The sequence below is a fragment of the Salvelinus fontinalis genome, chromosome 4 (genome assembly GCF_029448725.1).
Source record: "Salvelinus fontinalis isolate EN_2023a chromosome 4, ASM2944872v1, whole genome shotgun sequence".
Lineage (NCBI taxonomy): Eukaryota > Metazoa > Chordata > Actinopteri > Salmoniformes > Salmonidae > Salvelinus > Salvelinus fontinalis.
The window spans coordinates 48,371,709-48,389,268 of record NC_074668.1 but is presented as its reverse complement, the minus strand read 5'-3'; the positions used below and the strand labels follow the sequence as shown (position 1 = coordinate 48,389,268).

General features: G+C 42.8%; 1 protein-coding gene across 3 annotated transcripts in view; it reads right to left on the bottom strand.

Moving 5' to 3' along the window:
• Positions 1-17,560, bottom strand: part of LOC129853912 (tight junction protein ZO-2-like) — a 167,892-nt gene that overhangs the window by 95,119 nt on the left and 55,213 nt on the right. Inside the window, exon 1 of one of the 3 annotated variants that reach the window (XM_055920419.1) lies at positions 1,243-1,574. The exons of the other annotated variants lie outside the window; for them this stretch is intronic. Within the exon in view, the coding sequence (XP_055776394.1) occupies positions 1,243-1,302 (60 nt within the window). The 5' untranslated portion in view covers positions 1,303-1,574. Of the gene's footprint in view, positions 1-1,242; positions 1,575-17,560 lie in introns of those variants that run through there. 3 annotated transcript variants of the gene reach the window in all.

Sequence of the window (17,560 nt, the reverse complement as noted above, 5' to 3'; positions counted from 1 at the left end):
ACTCACTCTAGAATGGAGCGAAGGTTCTAGTCAATACAGCTGGGCAGATAGAACAGTGGCACCCATTGAGGCTGTGTGGAGGGTTGACAGTGACTGTATAGTAATTATCCACTCACCACAAGCTATATCAACAAACAAACAAGATTTGTCTCAATAGTAAAATTGTTCCATCTTTAAAATCCTCTATAAGGCATATAGGCTATGGATTATTTAGAAATGTGTGACAGTGCTTGTGAAGCCTTAACAAATGTGCAATAAAGCCTGCACAAGTAGTTTCTTTAAAGTGGGTCTGTAAAATGTTTTATTGGATTTAGAGTACAGTGATAATCACAAGCTGAAAAGACAGGATAAGATATTCATCAGCACTTGCCTGTTATTGTTGAATTATTACAGTAGCCGTGTAAACAAATGCCATATTGAGGGTGGAGAGGACTGGGTTTTGAAGTTGCTGGGTGTCATGAGGTCAGCAATGTGATCATCATCAACCCGTTACACACACACACACAAATATACTGTAAATACATACATATTCACCGACATACACACACACACGCACCCAACACGTAATGGTTGACCCCTCCAGCGATCCTCATCCCAGCAATCTGTGTACCCTAAACTGATCCCCTGCTGGGGCCAGACAGACAGACAATACTGAGCCAAGTACAGAGAGAGCCTTTGGGGTGCGTCCGTCCACACACACACACACACACACACACACACACACACACACACACACACACACACACACACACACACACACACACACACACACACACACACACACACACACACACACACACACTTCTGAATTGATGTAGCCTAACATGAAATTAGACTATACACACAGGTATTTTCAATAGACATTTAAACTTGAAAGATTTAAAAGTGACAGAATAAAAATAGTCAAACATAATATTCCATATCACAGGATTCTAAATTGTGTGTAAATAATGCACAACTACTTGACACCAAGCGCAAATATTTGACTAAATAGGCGTCATTCTTATTGGCCGAGAGGGCGAAACTCTACAGGTGAATTCACAATGTTATAAACGTTGGTTGCTCCATACGTAGCAAAGGTACATCCACCCGATCACCCCATCATGACCGTAAAACTCCTAAAATATATATGTATTACAAATACCTACAGCATATTCTTGAGACGCAGCGGGTTAAGATACAGCGATGCGGTATGCTAAAAGTTACGGTCTATAATGGTAAAACAAACTACAGTTGACTTACTCCGACATGTTCGCCCTTGCCTGGATACACAGCCACTCTTCCGCCTCCTTTCACAGGCATTCTGCGCTGTAAAAGTTGTGAAACACTGTCGCCTTATGTTAACCGTAAAACAAGTGTCTTAATTATGGCTTGTAGAACTGGTATCTCTTAAAATATACCCTATCCTAGTCTCTAAAATGGAACATGGCTTGTGACTGCGGTCCTAAAAGACTTCCCTAGCTCGCTGCAATTCCTCCGGCGTCAACTCCCGAGATCCTTTAAAATTATTGCTGGGATATCGATGGGAACCGAAACGTTCTTACCAACAACTGGGGTGTATTCTTTCCGTGAATGTTTCTTAAACTGAAGCAAACAGAACGAAACGGGGAGGGACCTAACTGAATTTGTCCAATACAAACTCTAGTTTAAAGTTGCAAAACGAAACGTTTTACAACTGTTTGGAGGAATTAATACACCTCAGAGGAGACTTTGAACTCAGTTAGCCTACTTTATGAATACCGAGATGAAATTGAGGTCTCTACTAACGTTGCCCATTTCTATATCAATTTCAATGGTCGTCTACAAACGGATTGAATGACTGACATGTTTAATGGGCTATTTTGTGTCATCTTATTCCGACATAGGAACGTTTTGTACCTATTTTGTACGATCATATTTTATTCAACCCCCTCTGCCAGAGTGGACTCTCCCGGATTGGACACATTGATTTAACTGTTCTCTAAAAGTGAACAAAAAACAAACCGGTATTTACTTACAGAAAGTAAAATTCTATGAATTCATTGGGGGCCTTGAAAGCCTAGTGTAATAATAGAGTTTCAATAAATTCGTTTTTTTTAATGATAAAATATAGTGATCTGTCCTCTGTCTATCTAACACAGCACAACAGGAGAAGAGTTAATATCGTCAGCTTCTGCGTTAAAATGAAAATATATAATTCAAAAAGGTTCAACTAAATCCTGTGAGGCAGACAGACTGTAGTCTTATATTGAACTCAAATTTTCCCTCCAGAATGGATGAATAGAATATATCCTGCACAATTCATGCCTCTTTGGACTGCAGGGTTGTGACAATACTTTTAAGCAAACTGGAGTCTGCGTTTGATTCTATAACTGTTATTTATCTCCACAGCTCCAGAGCTCCATTGACAGTGACGGCGCCAGAGGGGATGGCTGCCGTCTTATCAGCTCTTAACCAACCATGCTATTTTGTTTGTTTTTTTTGCGTTGTTAGTAACTTGTTTTGTACATGATGTTGCCGCTACCGTCTCTTATGACCGAAAAGAGCTTCTGGATATCAGAACTGTGATTACTCAACTCAGATTAGACAGAGAGTTTTTCTTCAATGAGTCAGACGGGAGGGATATACTACAGACACCCGACCAGGCCCAGATCCTGGTCATTCGCTGGAGAAGGAAACAGAGATTTCACGGAAAAAGATCAGGATGCCTTGTGAGGATCAGGCGAGGAGTGGCTAATCTTCCTTTGCCTTCCGTCCTGCTAGCTAACGTTCAATCGCTGGGGAAAAAAATGGGACAAACTGAAAGCACATGTATCCTACCAACGGGACATTGAAAACTGTAATATCTTATGTTTCACCGAGTCGTGGCTGAACAACGACATTAAGAACATACAGCTGGCGGGTTATACACTCTTACGGCAGGATAAAACAGCAGCCTCTGGTAAGACACGGGGCAGGGGCCTATGCATATATGTAAACAACACCTGGTGCACGATATCTAGGGGCCTGAGACTTTAATGCAGGGAAACTTAAAACAGTTTTACCTCATTTCTATCAGCGTGTTAAATGTGCAACCAGAGGGAAAACAATTCTAGATAGTCCACACACAGAGACTCGTACAAAGTTCTCCCTCGCCCTCCATTTGGCAAATCTGACCATAATTCTATCCTGCTGATTCCTGCTTACAAGCAAAAATTAAAGCAGGAAGCACCAGTGACTCGGTCTATAAAAAAGTGGTCAGATAAAGCAGATGCTAAACTACAGGACTGTTTTGCTAGCACAGACTGGAATATGTTCAGGGATTCTTCCGATGGCATTGAGGAGTACACCACATCAGTCACTGGCTTTATCAATAAGTGCATCGAGGACATCATCCCCACAGTGACTGCACGTACATATCCCAACCAGAAGCCATGAATTACAGGCAACATTCGCACTGAGCTAAAGGGTAGAGCTGACGCTTTCAAGAAGCTTATAAGAAATCCCGCCATGCCCTCCGACGAACCATCAAACAGGCAAGGCCTCAATACAGGACTAAGATCGAATAGTACTACACCGGCTCCGACGCTTACCTGATGTGGCAGGGCTTGCAAACTATTACAGACTACTAAGGGAAGCACAGCCGAGAGCTGTCCAGTGACACGAGCCTACCAGATGAGCTAAATAACTTCTATGCTTGCTTCGAGGCAAATAACACTGAAACATGCATGAGAGCACCAACTGTTCCGGACGACTGTGTGATCACACTCTCCACAGCCGATGTGAGTAAGACCTTTTAAACAGGTCAACATTCACAAGGCCGCAGGGCCAGACGGATTACCAGGACCAGGAGCAGCAGGTAGCCTAGTGGTTAGAGCGTTGGACTAGTAACCGAAAGGTTGCAAGATTGAATCTCCGAGCTGACAAGGTAAAAATCTGTTGTTCTTCCCCTGAACAAAGCAGAGTTCCTAGGCCATCATTGAAAATAAGAATTTGTTCTTAACTGATGTATTTAGCCTGTCTTTTTACTGTTGTTTTATTTCTTTACTTACCTATTGTTCACATAACACCTTTTTTGCACTATTGGTTAGAGCCTGTAAGTAAGCATTTCACTGTAAGGTCTACCTGTTGTATCCTTCGCACGTAACAAATAAGCTTTGATTTGATTTGAAGTGTCTTCACTGACATTTTCAACCTCTCCCTGTCGGAGTCTGTAATACCAACATGTTTTAAGTAGACCACCAGAGCCACTTTGCCCAAGAACACTAAGGTAACCTGCCTAAATGACTACCGACCCGTAGCACTCATGTCTGTAGCCATGAAATGCTTTGAAAGGCTGGTCATGGCTCACATCAACACCATCATCCCAGAAACCCTAGACCCACTCCAATTTGTATACCCCACCAACAGATCCACAGATGATGCAATCTCTATTGCACTCCACACTGCCCTTTCACACCTGGACAAAAGGAACACCTATGTGAGAATGCTATTCATTGACTACAGCTCAGCATTCATCACCATAGTGCCCTCAAAGCTCATCAATAAGCTAAGGACCCTGGGACTAAACACCTCCCTCTGCAACTGGATCCTGGACTTCCTGAAGGGCCACCTCCAGGTGGTAAGGGTAGGTAACAACTAGAGGTCGACCGATTATGATTTTTCAATGCCGATACCGATTATTGGAGGACAAAAAAGCCGATACCGATTAATCGGCCGATTTATTTAAATATATAAATATTCTTTTATATACACTGCTCAAAAAAATAAAGGGAACACTAAAATAACACATCCTAGATCTGAATGAATGAAATATTCTTATTAAATAGTTTTTTCTTTACATAGTTGAATGTGCTGACAACAAAATCACACAAAAATTATCAATGGAAATCAAATGTAGCAACCCATGGAGGTCTGGATTAGGATTCACACTCAAAATTAAAGTGGAAAACCACACTACAGGATGATCCAACTTTGATGTAATGTCCTTAAAACAAGTCAAAATGAGGCTCAATAGTGTGTGTGGCCTCCACGTGCCTGTATGACCTCCCTACAATGCCTGGGCATGCTCCTGATGAGGTGGCGAATGGTCTCCTGAGGGATCTCCTCCCAGACCTGGACTAAAGCCTCCGCCAACTCCTGGACAATCTGTGGTGCAACGTGGCGTTGGTGGATGGAGCGAGACAGGATGTCCCAGATGTGCTCAATTGAATTCAGGTCTGGGGAACGGGCGGGCCAGTCCATAGCATCAATGCCTTCCTCTTGCAGGAACTGCTGACACACTCCAGCCACATGAGGTCTTGCATTGTCTTGCATTAGGAGGAACCCAGGGCCAACCGCACCAGCATATGGTCTCACAAGGGGTCTGAGGATCTCATCTCAGTACCTAATGGCAGTCAGGCTACCTCTGGCGAGCACATGGAGGGCTGTGCGGCCCCCCAAAGAAATGCCACCCCACACCATGACTGACCCACCGCCAAACCGGTCATGCTGGAGGATGTTGCAGGCAGTAGAACATTCTCCACGGCGTCTCCAGACTCTGTCACGTCTGTCACATGTGCTCAGTGTGAACCTGCTTTCATCTGTGAAGAGCACAGGGCGCCAGTGGCGAATTTGCCAATCTTGGTGTTCTCTGGCAAATGCCAAACGTCCTGCACGGTGTTGGGCTGTAAGCACAACCCCCACCTGTGGACATCGGGCCCTCATACCACCCTCATGGAGTCTGTTTCTGACCGTTTGAGCAGACACATGCACATTTGTGGCCTGCTGGAGGTCATTTTGCAGGGCTCTGGCAGTGCTCCTCCTGCTCCTCCTTGCACAAAGGCGGAGGTAGCGGTCCTGCTGCTGGGTTGTTGCCCTCCTACGGCCTCCTCCACGTCTCCTGATGTACTGGCCTGTCTCCTGGTAGAGCCTCCATGCTCTGGACACTCCGTTGACAGACACAGCAAACCTTCTTGCCACAGCTTGCATTGATGTGCCATCCTGGATGAGCTGCACTACCTGAGCCACTTGTGTGGGTTGTAGACTCCGTCTCATGCTACCACTAGAGTGAAAGCACCGCCAGCAATCAAAAGTGACCAAAACATCAGCCAGGAAGCATAGGAACTGAGAAGTGGTCTGTGGTCACCACCTGCAGAACCACTCCTTTATTGGGGGTGTCTTGCTAATTGCCTATAATTTCCACCTGTTGTCTATTCCATTTGCACAACAGCATGTGAAATTTATTGTCAATCAGTGTTGCTTCCTAAGTGGACAGTTTGATTTCACAGAAGTGTGATTGACTTGGAGTTACATTGTGTTGTTTATGTGTTCCCTTTATTTTTTTGAGCAGTGTATCATATCATACACACACACACCTTTTTGTAATAATGACAATTGCAACAATACTGAATGAACAATGAACACTTTTATTTTAACTTAATATAATACATAAATACACACACACAGCTCTGAAGTGACAATGATACTGAAGAGTCTGCTTAGGACAGGGGTGTCAAACATACGGCCCGCGGGCCGGAACCGGCCCCCAAGGAGGTTCGATCAGGCCCGCAGGATAATTTGAAAGTGGAAAAAATGCAAAAAAGACATGGAATTAATATTTTTAATTCGCTGCAATTCATGGGTTATCCGCTAAGGGGCGCACTCTTTCCATCAGAGTAGAAGACAAGCCGCATCACTGAGACAGACTGAAAACAGCAGACGGTATCAATGCGCCATCTGCTGCTTGTTACGACGTTGTTAATACCTTGGTCTCTACCTCTCCGCTACACCCTCATTAGCCAAAATGTCGTTATCCAAACGGAGAAAAGTAGATAAGGAGTGTAGAATTTTCAAAGAAAAATGGACCACGTCCTATTTATTTACAGAGATGCACGGAAAACCTTCGTGCTTGGTGTGTTTGCAACAAGTTTCGGAAGTTTACAGATTTACAGGACAGGCGAACACTTTCTTCATTACACATTTAAAATCACTCTCCTTAGTTTGTAAGGTGTACGCAGGGATTACATTTAGATTTTATATGCGTATGTGTAAGTGGTTTAAAAATTCCTTTCTTTAAAAGTCTCATTTAATCTTAAAGTGCATTACTATATTTTTCAGTACCAATTAAAGTTTTGTGCCTTTGTACAATCAGTGGGATCAGTTGCAATGCATATTTGTGAATGATAAAAGTAAATTGCACATTTGTCTAAGGAAATATGAGGTGTTTCATGAAATGTTTTGTAAAAGGATAGTTCATTCAATTTCAATATTTTCCTAATGTTCTTGTGCTTCTTTACACCAAAACAAAAGAAAGACATGATATTTTGGTTATTTATAGCAGAGTATGGTATAATTTTAATGGTCCGGCCCACTTGACATCTCCCTAGGCCGTATGTGGCCCACGATGCGAAATGAGTTTGACACCCCTGGCTTAGGAGATTAGGAGACAAATACTCTCAACTGTTTAAATAAAAATAGAGTTTAAGTTACCTGTGATGAATATTGAAAACAAAAACTTGAATTTCTATATGCAGGAAATCCTATTTTAATAATGGGCATGGTAAGAATTGACAACCAAAGTGCGAGTCATAATTCCCATGACACCTTCTAGCAAAATTTGAAAAGCAGATATTTTTTGGATTCACTTAAAATAAGGTCTGTGTTTCGTGTAGGCTTACATCACCGTGCCAATTTTATAACTGTGTAGATATCCATAGGACAAGGTAACTCTGATCAATATTGGCTAAATATAAGCGAAGATAAAAAAAATGTGTAGAGTGGATTTATGGAAATATGTTGACAAACGTTACCTTATCCTAGTGAGATTTACACGGGTATCAAAACGTTGAGGCGGTTTAAGCCTGCACGAAACACAGACCTTATTTGAAGTAGATCAAGACATTCTCTATGGAAGACATGAACGGTTCAAATTCAGCCGCAAGTTATTACAGGAATTATAACGCGTCGACTATTTCTCTCTAAACCATATACCTTTCACTAATCCGGAAACTATCACCTCCAAAACAAAATGTTTATTCTGTTCCGTATTTTATCTAACGGGTGGCATCCATGAGTCTAAATCTCCCTGTTACATTGCACAACCTTCAATGTTGTCATAATTACGTAAAATCCGGGCAAATTAGTTCGCAAAGAGCCAGGCGGCCCAAACTGTTGCATATACCCTGACTCTGCGTGCAATGAACGCAAGAGAAATGACACAATTTCACCTGGTTAATATTTCCTGCTAACCTGGATTTCTTTTAGCTAAATATGCAGGTTTAAAAATATATACTTGTGTATTGATTTTAAGAAAGGCATTGATGTTTATGGTTAAGTACACATTGGAGCAATGACAGTCATTGATTGATTGTTTTTTATAAGATAAGTTTAATGCTAGCTAGCAACTTACCTTAGCTTACTGCATTCGCTAAGAGGCAGGCTCCTCGTGGAGTGCAATGTAATCAGGTGTTAGAGCATTGGACTAGTTAACTGTAAGGTTGCAAGATTGGAGGCAGAACGTTCCTAGGCCGTCATTGAAAATAAAAATGTGTTCTTAACTGACTTGCCTAGTTAAATAAAGATTAAATAAAGGTGTAAAAAAAAAAAAAAAAAAAAAAAAAAAAAAAAAAAAATCGGCAAATCGGCGCCCAAAAATACCGATTTCCGATTTATTATGACAACTTGAAATCGGCCCAGATTAATCGGCCATTCCGATTAATCGGTCGACCTCTAGTAATAACACATCCACCACACTGATCCTCAACACGGGGGCCCCTCAGGGGTGTGCTCAGTCCCCTCCTGTACTACCTGTTCACTCATGACTGCATGACCAGGCACAACTCCAACACCATCATTAAGTTTGCTGATGACACAACAGTGGTAGGCCTGATCACAGACAATGATGAGACAGCCTATAGGGAGGAGGTCAGAGACCTGTGGTGCAAGGATAACAACCTCTCCCTCAACGTGATCAAGACAAAGGAGATGATTGTGGAATACAGGAAAAGGAGGACCAAACACACCCCCATTCTCATCGACGGGACTGTAGTGGAGCAGGTTGAGAGCTTCAAGTTCCTTATCGTCCACATCACCAACAACCTAACATGGTCCAAGCACACCAAGACAATCGTGAAGAGGGCATGACAAAACCTATTTCCCCTCAAGAGACTGAAAAGATTTGGCATGGGTCCTCAGATTCTCTAAAGGTTTAACAGCTGCACCACCGAGAGCATCCTGAAGGGTTTCATCACTGCCTGATAGCAAGTCACTACAGAGGGTAGTGCGTATGGCCCAGTACATCACCGGGGCCAAGCTTCGTGCCATCCAGGACCTCTATACCAGGCGGTGTCAGAGGAAGGCCCTAAAAATTGTCCAAGACTCCAGCCACCCTAGTCATAGACTGTTCTCTCTGCTACCGCACGGCAAGAACAGCTCAAATAAGCAAAGAGAAACAACAGTCATCATCACTTTAAGACATGAAAGTCAGTCAATCCGGAAAATTTCAAGAACTTCGAAAGTTTCTTCAATAAGTGCAGCCGCAAAAATCATCAAGCGCTATGATGAAACTGGCTCTCATGAGGACCGCCACTCCAATTGCATCCCAAATAAATGCTTCACAGAGTCCAAATAACAGACACTTTTATCCAAAGCAACTTATGGTCTCCATACACCACAGTATGCACTGCTCTCCACCCTTGCAATACACACAGAACAGTGTGTGTGTGTGTGTGTGTGTGTGTGTGTGTGTGTGGGGGTGTGTGTGTGTGTGTGTGTGTGTGTGTGTGTGTGTGTGTGTGTGTGTGTGTGTGTGTGTGTTTGCAACGTGTGTGTGTGTGTCTGACTCCTTAGAAGATAGTAATAAGCTAGTCTTGACTGGCCATGCTTGAGAGAAATGACAGACTGCTGTCGTAGGAGTCTGCTTTAACTGCCAAACAGATGTCAGTACAGTACAGTAGCCTCATGAGCTAATAAGAGACAGCCATGTTTCTCTCTAATAAATCCTCTGTGTTAGCTGTGGGTGTTGAAACATCTGTCTGAGGGGGTAGTGTGTGTATTGTGTTAGTGACCTCTAGAGGTAAGGTTAGGACTTGAAGGGAGCTCACAGAGCATGCTGTAGGGCAGGGGTATTACAATCTTACCCTACATGGTCCAGACTACTGCTGGTTTTCTGTTCTACCTGATAATTAATTGCGCCCACCTCAATTAATCGAAAGCGTTCCACAGGGATGCTGGCCCATGTTGATTCCAATGCTTCCCACAGTTGTATCAAGTTGGCTAGATGTCCTTTGGGTGTTGGACCATTCTTGATACACACGTGAAACTGTTGAGCGTGAAATACCCAGCAGCGTTGCAGTTCTTGACACAAACCAGTGCGCCTGACACCGACTACCATACCCTGTTCAAAGACACTTAAATCTTTTGTCTTGCCCATTCACCCTCTGAGTGGCACACATGCACAATCCATGTCTCAATTGTCTCAAGGCTTAAAAATCCTTCTTTAACCTGTGTCCTCCCCTTCATCTACACTGATTGAAGTGGATTTAGTGACATCAATAAGGGATCATGGATTCACCTGGTCAGTTTAGGTCATGGAAAAATCTGTTCTTAATGTTTTGTACACTCAGTGTAGAATATCTGTGTGGGACAAAATAGATAAGCCATTACAGACATTTGCAAGATTGTGAGAATGTATTTATATGTCACCGGTAAAATTGTAAATTAACTGCTGTAATGTTTCCCTTATCAGTCCAGTCAATGCATTCAATGTGCTGCAACGTTGAACTGTATGCATTCCTTTATCCATCTGACCAAAAACAATACCAGACAACTTTGAAGTGTTTGAATATTCAGGCATACATTATAAGATTCAGAATCAAATTTAGGATCCAGATGTCTGCCTGTCATAGTAGTAGATAGACAGCTGCTGACAGACGCTGGTTTATAAATCAGCACAAGGACATTATTTACACCTTAATGTTATCACACATCACAACACACACACACACACACACACACACACACACACACACACACACACACACACACACACACACACACACACACACACACAGAGAGAGAGAGATGTATCTCTCTGTGATTTAAGACAGAGGAGGAGTAATCATGAGCCCTTTTTATCTTATCAAACAGTAAGTTGATTACAGGAGAGGAGGTGTGTATATGTGTGTGTTTGTGCATGTGTGCGTGTGTGTGTGTGACTCACATCATTAACGGGTCATGCCTTCTAAATTCATTAGAGACCATTTAATATGCAGAGCCTCATATAATACACACACTGATTGATTAAAATAGTAATGTATAAATATGGGTGGTAATATGTTACATAAGAGAGAGGTTGTCTGACATGTTAAATAAACATGTGACGGAGAGACACTGTCTACAGCAGGCTTTTCCAACTGGTGGCCTGTTAGCCGAATTTGGCTCTCGGGTGGTTTTATTTGGCCCCACACGTTTTCAGAGAATTAAAAAATATATTTTTAAAATTTTTAGATTTAGAAATTTTCATTGCTAGACATAGAAGACTGTAAAAACACCAGGAAATCAATTCCAATTGATTTTAATTTTGGAAATCAGTGTGAAATCTGTATTCCCATCAGGCAATTTTCAGTCTACAAACGATTGGTAATTATGTTCCGCCCCCAATTAGCCCGTGGCTGAATCTAGTTGATTATCCCTGGTCTACAGTATGTAAAATAAATAGATACTGTCCCAGATAAAATAGGATGAAGCTACTCCACACTCTTGTTGTGTTTTTGTTCTGTCAGGTGTTTTGAAACAGTAAACAAACAGAACCATGCCACACTGCAGCAGCAGAAGAGCCCGATGCAAATACAGCCTAGTCTTCTGTTCTCTCTCAGTACAATAAACATTCTATTGATTAGCAAATGTAAATGCCGTGTTGTGTTAGTTGGGGTGTTTTGCTGTGTTTTGTCTGTCCCTCAGACGCAGCACAGGGAGTTTGGGGTGTCGGTTATCTGGGACATGGTAATTAAGGAGGATAAATAGAAGGCAGAGTGATCCCAGGGGAGAGTAGAGGAGCACAGAGCAGCCATCAGCGATTCACCCTGCCCTTCATCTCATCTCTACTGGAGTGAGAGAGAGAGAGGGAGAGAGAGGTTATTCAGAGGCACAGAGTAGAGAGGGTTGAGCGTTAGAGAAAAAAACAGATGAATCATGTAAACAATATGATTAATCAACACTCTGCTGTAATTACACAAACACTGTTAATCAACAGTCACAGATGATGACATCCAACCCCTCACGGTGCTGCTCAATTTGGCACAACTCACCCCTCAGGTAAATTATTTTCAAAGCACAGGAGGATGGGATCATACACAGAAAAGTTTGGCTAAATACAATTTTTTTGTGTCTTTTATGACCTTAAAGAGCACAGAAAGAGGAGGACTGGTCTCTTCACTGAGCATAGCAGCCATTTCTGATTGACAGTTGGAGGGTTTCTCATAGTAGGATGTGTCCCAAATGGTACCCTATTCTCTATATAGTGCACTACTTTTGATTAGCGCCCTATGTGGTGAATAGGTGCCATTTGAGACGCAGCCCTCTAGTCTCCTCTAACATCCTGCAGTGGGCTTAACTATGGCCTCTTCTCCCCTCTCACCAGGGGCAGAGTAAACCTTCTTTCTGAGCCAGCCTGACAGTATTACTGATGAAATATGCGGCGATATGCACAGAGAGAGGGGGGAGAGCAGAGAGACTGGGGGAGACTGAGAGAGAGAAAGATACATAGAGATAGGAGAGAGGGGGGGACAGAGAGAGAGAGCGTAAAAGGGAAAGATAAAAAGAGAGAGTGGAGACAGAGAGAAAGAGAGAGCATAAGAAGGGTGTGCCTTCCATATTACGCAGCCCTGGGCGAAGAGATGAATACGTTATCGGCTTTAAAAAGTGCAGTCGGACCGACCAGGCCTGGCCAGAAATAGCCACAAACATCCTCCAATCAAATAGGAAGTGGATCCAACCGACAGATCCAAAAAGGGGGGTAAAGGTTAAGTTTAGGAAAAGGGCTAGCAAACTGCCACCCGGAAAGCCATACAAAACCTTTTGGCTGTATATACACTCACACTGCCAATCAAATACAATCATCACAATGTCCCTCTCTCAGGTCTCTGTCCAGTCAGTGACCACCTGGGTTGAATGTCCAACAAACGTCTCAATTATGATGACAAGCTCTCAGTGAGAATGTTTAAATGGTGTTATTGATTTACTGTAAAGTACATGAAGTTTCATCCCACTGCTGTCAGTGTGAAATTACAATTAGTCAGGGAAAGGAATCTAGAGAGTGCAGTACCGCAGTTGAACACCAGAGGGAAGGCTCCAAGCTTCACAACACGTTTGGCATGTGCAGACCTCCAATACTATCAAATCAGTCAGGCAAAAATGTTGTGTGGACATAAAAAGTATCTTCAGTTAAATGTCAAAATCCGCCCCACAACATTATGATAGGCATATGGGCAATATATACAAACACCATTCAAAGAGGACTGTATAGCTACAATCCTAATTGTGTTCTCTGTTACTGTACTGGAGATTACAAGGTGCTGCTGTAGCTGCATATGAACCCAGTAATGACATGCAAATCACAGTTCCACACAGTCCTGTGGGATTCAACCATATTGTCTGCAGTCTGTTGGTTCTTTTTAATAAAAGACAACGAGGTGTGGTGCTGTAACAGTCACAGGGGGCTCGCTACTTCTGTACTGTAATCTGCATCAATAAAATATTTGAAATGCGTTCTGAGCGATCGGGACTGCAGGAGTCAGTGGACACAGTGTGTGTGCGCGTGCGTATGTGTGTAATGTTTATACGCGTGTGTGTGTCTGTGGGTGCATGTGTGGTGTTTACAGAAGACTGCAACAGATGTAGGATCTTCATTTGAGACAGTTTGCTACTGCAGGAAAATAATCCTGCAGTAACAGGAAATGTGAATTATTATGTAGATTATAATTAATGGACATTGTTGTAGGGGTTGATACATTTTTCATAAGGGAAAATCAAGTCAGACATTACGAAGTGGAAATTACAAACTTCAGAAGTGTTTTTTTGGACCTCAAATACACTATAAGTTTTAAATGTCCTGCATTGCAGGAAAGTTCTCCAGCAACAGGGTGATCAAATGAAGATCCTACATCTGTAAATCAATGGTGTTCAAGTATGGGGTGCTGCAGACCAATATGGCGACCGGAGTATGGCTGACTGGGTGTTTGGAAAGGAGTGGGTGTATGGAAAGCGAATCAGGTAAGTTGGCAGATTTGTTCTCACTCAAGACCCTTTTGCGTGGCAGACTGGGCTGCATGGCGAGTCGAAAGGCGGTGCGAATGTCAGTGCAGCGGTTTTGTATGGAGGTGCTTGCCGACCTGAGGTGCTACCCATTGGGCAACTATCCCAGTGTCGCCAGTAGTAACGTGGCAATATTTTTCCCTCCCATGATTTTATTTCAAGTAGGATAGCAGCCTACACAAGAAATAACTAATAACTAACAGCCCACAGAATAAATAACAATTCGTCGGGGCATGGACTCTACAAGGTGTCGAAAGCGTTCCATAGGGATGCTGGCCCATGTTGACTCCAATGCTTCCCACAGTTGTGTCAAGTTGGCTGGTGGACCATTCTTCCTGCACACTGGAAACTGTTGAGCATGAAAAACTCAGCAGCTTTGCAGTTCTTGACACAAACCGGTGCTCCTGGCACCTACTACCATACTCCGTTCAAAGGCACTTACATTTTTTGTCTTGCCTATTCACCCTCTGAATGGCACACATACACAATCCATGTCTCAATTGTCTCAAGGCTTAAAAATCCTTCTTTACCTGTCTCGTCCCCTTTCGTCTACACTGATTGAAGTGGATTTAACAAGTGACATCAATAAGGGATCACAGCTTTCACCTGGATTCACCTGATCAGCCTATGTTATGGAAAGAGCAGGTGTTCTTAATGATTTGTATACTCAGTGTACATGCAGTCTACTCAATCGAGAGGGCATGAACGGCAACAACACCGGGACAGTGTCCTGCTTGCAAAGCACTACTGTCCCGCAATGGCGTGGGAAGTAGATACCTAGTAGCCAATATCAGGGCGACAGTCACATAAGCACACAAATACAACGCAAACAAGCAACAGTAATCAGTACTGTTAATAAAAAATAAACAATAGTCAGTTTTATTAACTATTGTTTATTAAAGCTGTACGACTCAGACTCATCCTCTGGCTTCAAAATAGAGGCCCATACTCTCGCGGTATGGTAGTTGCGTGGTAAGAAATGGTGGGAAAAAACACTTTTTCAATGCACCCACTCCTTTCCACACTCCCCTACTTTCCTTTTGTCACACCCACTCGACCATACTCTGGTTGCCATATTGGGCTGCAAGCTACCCTCTTCTCATGGTGTTCCCAATCTGCTAAATGGTGTTCTGTTGCCGGGGAAAGGTCGGCTATTGTCAACTCCATTGATCCAGTGAGCAGTACCTCCCTCCCTCTTTCTTTCTTTCTTTCTTTCTTTCTTTCTTTCTTTCTTTCTTTCTTTCTTTCTTTCTTTCTTTCTTTCTTTCTTTCTTTCTTTCTTTCTTTCTTTCTGCCTTCCCCCTTTTCTTTTTTCCCTCCCCTTCAGAGTCTGACTTTGTTTTTGAGGTTGTTTTAAAACCGTCTGCCAAGATTTTATTTGTGAAAAAAATGTCCCTTTGGGATCTGCTGCGCAATCTTTCTGATTAAAAAGTGTTTGATTAAAATCTATACACGCAGTATTGGAGACACAAATGCTAAAACCTCAGCAGCTGATGTATTGCACTCATAGTTATAGCTTACAGTTATGGATAGTAGGAAATGAGAGATGAGAGGAAAGAGGAAAAGACAGGGTTTGGGTCTAGGAGGAGGAGAAAGAGAGGGAGGAGGGGGAAGAGTATGCGTAAAATGTACAGTGTACTTGGAAAGAGTTCAGACCCCTTGACTTTTTCTACATTTTGTTATGTTACAGCCTTATTCTAAAATGAATTAAATTGTTTTTTTCCCCCTCATCAATCTACACACAATACCCCATAATGACAAAGCAAAAACAAGTTTGTAGACATTTTAGCAAAAACTGAAATATCACATTTACATAAGTATTCAGACACTTTTACTCAGTACTTTGTTGACGCACCTTTGGCAGCGAGTACAGTGTTGAGTCTTCTTGGGTATGATGCTGCAAGCTTGGCACAACTGTATTTGGGGAGTTTCTCCCAGTCTTTTCTGCAGATCCTCTCAAGCTCTGTCAGGTTGGATGGGGAGCGTCGCTGCACAGCTATATTCAGGTTTCTCCAGAGATGTTCGATCGAGTTCATGTACGGGCTCTGGCTAGGCCGCTCAAGGACATTCAGAGACTTGCCTCAAAGCCACTCCTGTGTTGTCTTGGCTGTGTGTTTAGGGTCGTTGTCCTGTTGGAAGGTGAACCTTCGCCCCAGTCTGAGGTCCTGAGTGCTCTGGAGCAGGCTTTGATCAAGGATCTCTCTTTACTTTGCTCCGTTCATCTTTCCCTCGATCCTGACTAGTCTCCCAGTCCCTGCCACTGAAAACATCCTCACAGCACAACGCTGCCACCACCATGCTTCACCGTAGGGACGGTGCCAGGTTTCCTCCAGACGTGACGCTTAGCATTCAGGCCAAAGAGTTCAATCTTGGTTTCATCAGACCAGATAATATGAGACCAGAGAATCTGAGAGTCCTTTAGGTGCCTTTTGGCAAAAAGTGAGCTGCCATGTGCCTTTTACTGAGGAGTGGCTTCCTTCTGGCCACTCTACCATAAAGGCCTGATTGGTGAAGTGTTGCAGAGATGATGTCCTTTTGGAATCAAATCAAATAACATTTTATTGGTTACACACACGTGTTTAGCAGATGTTATTGTGGGTGTACCGAAATGCTTGTTCTGTCATCTCCACAGAGGAACTCTGGAGCTCTGTCAGAGTACCATCGGTTTCTTGGTCACCTCCCTGACCAAGTCCCTTCTCCCCTGATTGCTCAGTTTGGCTGGAGGCCAGCTCTAGGAAGAGTCTTGGTGGTTCCAAACTTCAAGATTTAAGATTTAAGATTGATGGAGGGCACTGTGTTCTTGGGGACCTTCAATGCTGGAGAATTTTTTTGTTACACTTCCCCAGATCTGTGCCTTGACACAATCCTGTCGGAGCTCTATGGACAATTCCTTCGACCTCATGGCTTGGTTTTTGCTCTGACATCCACTGTCAACTGTGGGACCTTTATATAGACAGGTGTGTGCCTTTCCAAATCAATTGAATTTACCACAGATGGACTCCAAACAAGTTGTAGAAACATCTCAAGGATGATCAATGGAAACAGGATGCACCTGAGCTCAATTTCGAGTCTCATAGCAAAGGGTCTGTATACTTATGTAAATATTTTATATTTTATACATTTGTTAATTTCTAAAAACCTGTTTTTGCTTTGTTGTTATGGGGTATTGTGTATAGATTGATGAGGGAAAAACGTAATTTTAGATTAAGGCTGTAACGTAACAAAATGTGGAAAAAGTCGGAAGTCGGAATTCTCTCCGCATTCACTGTATACGTGAAATGTATAGACGCATGGCTGTAAGTGTTTTGGA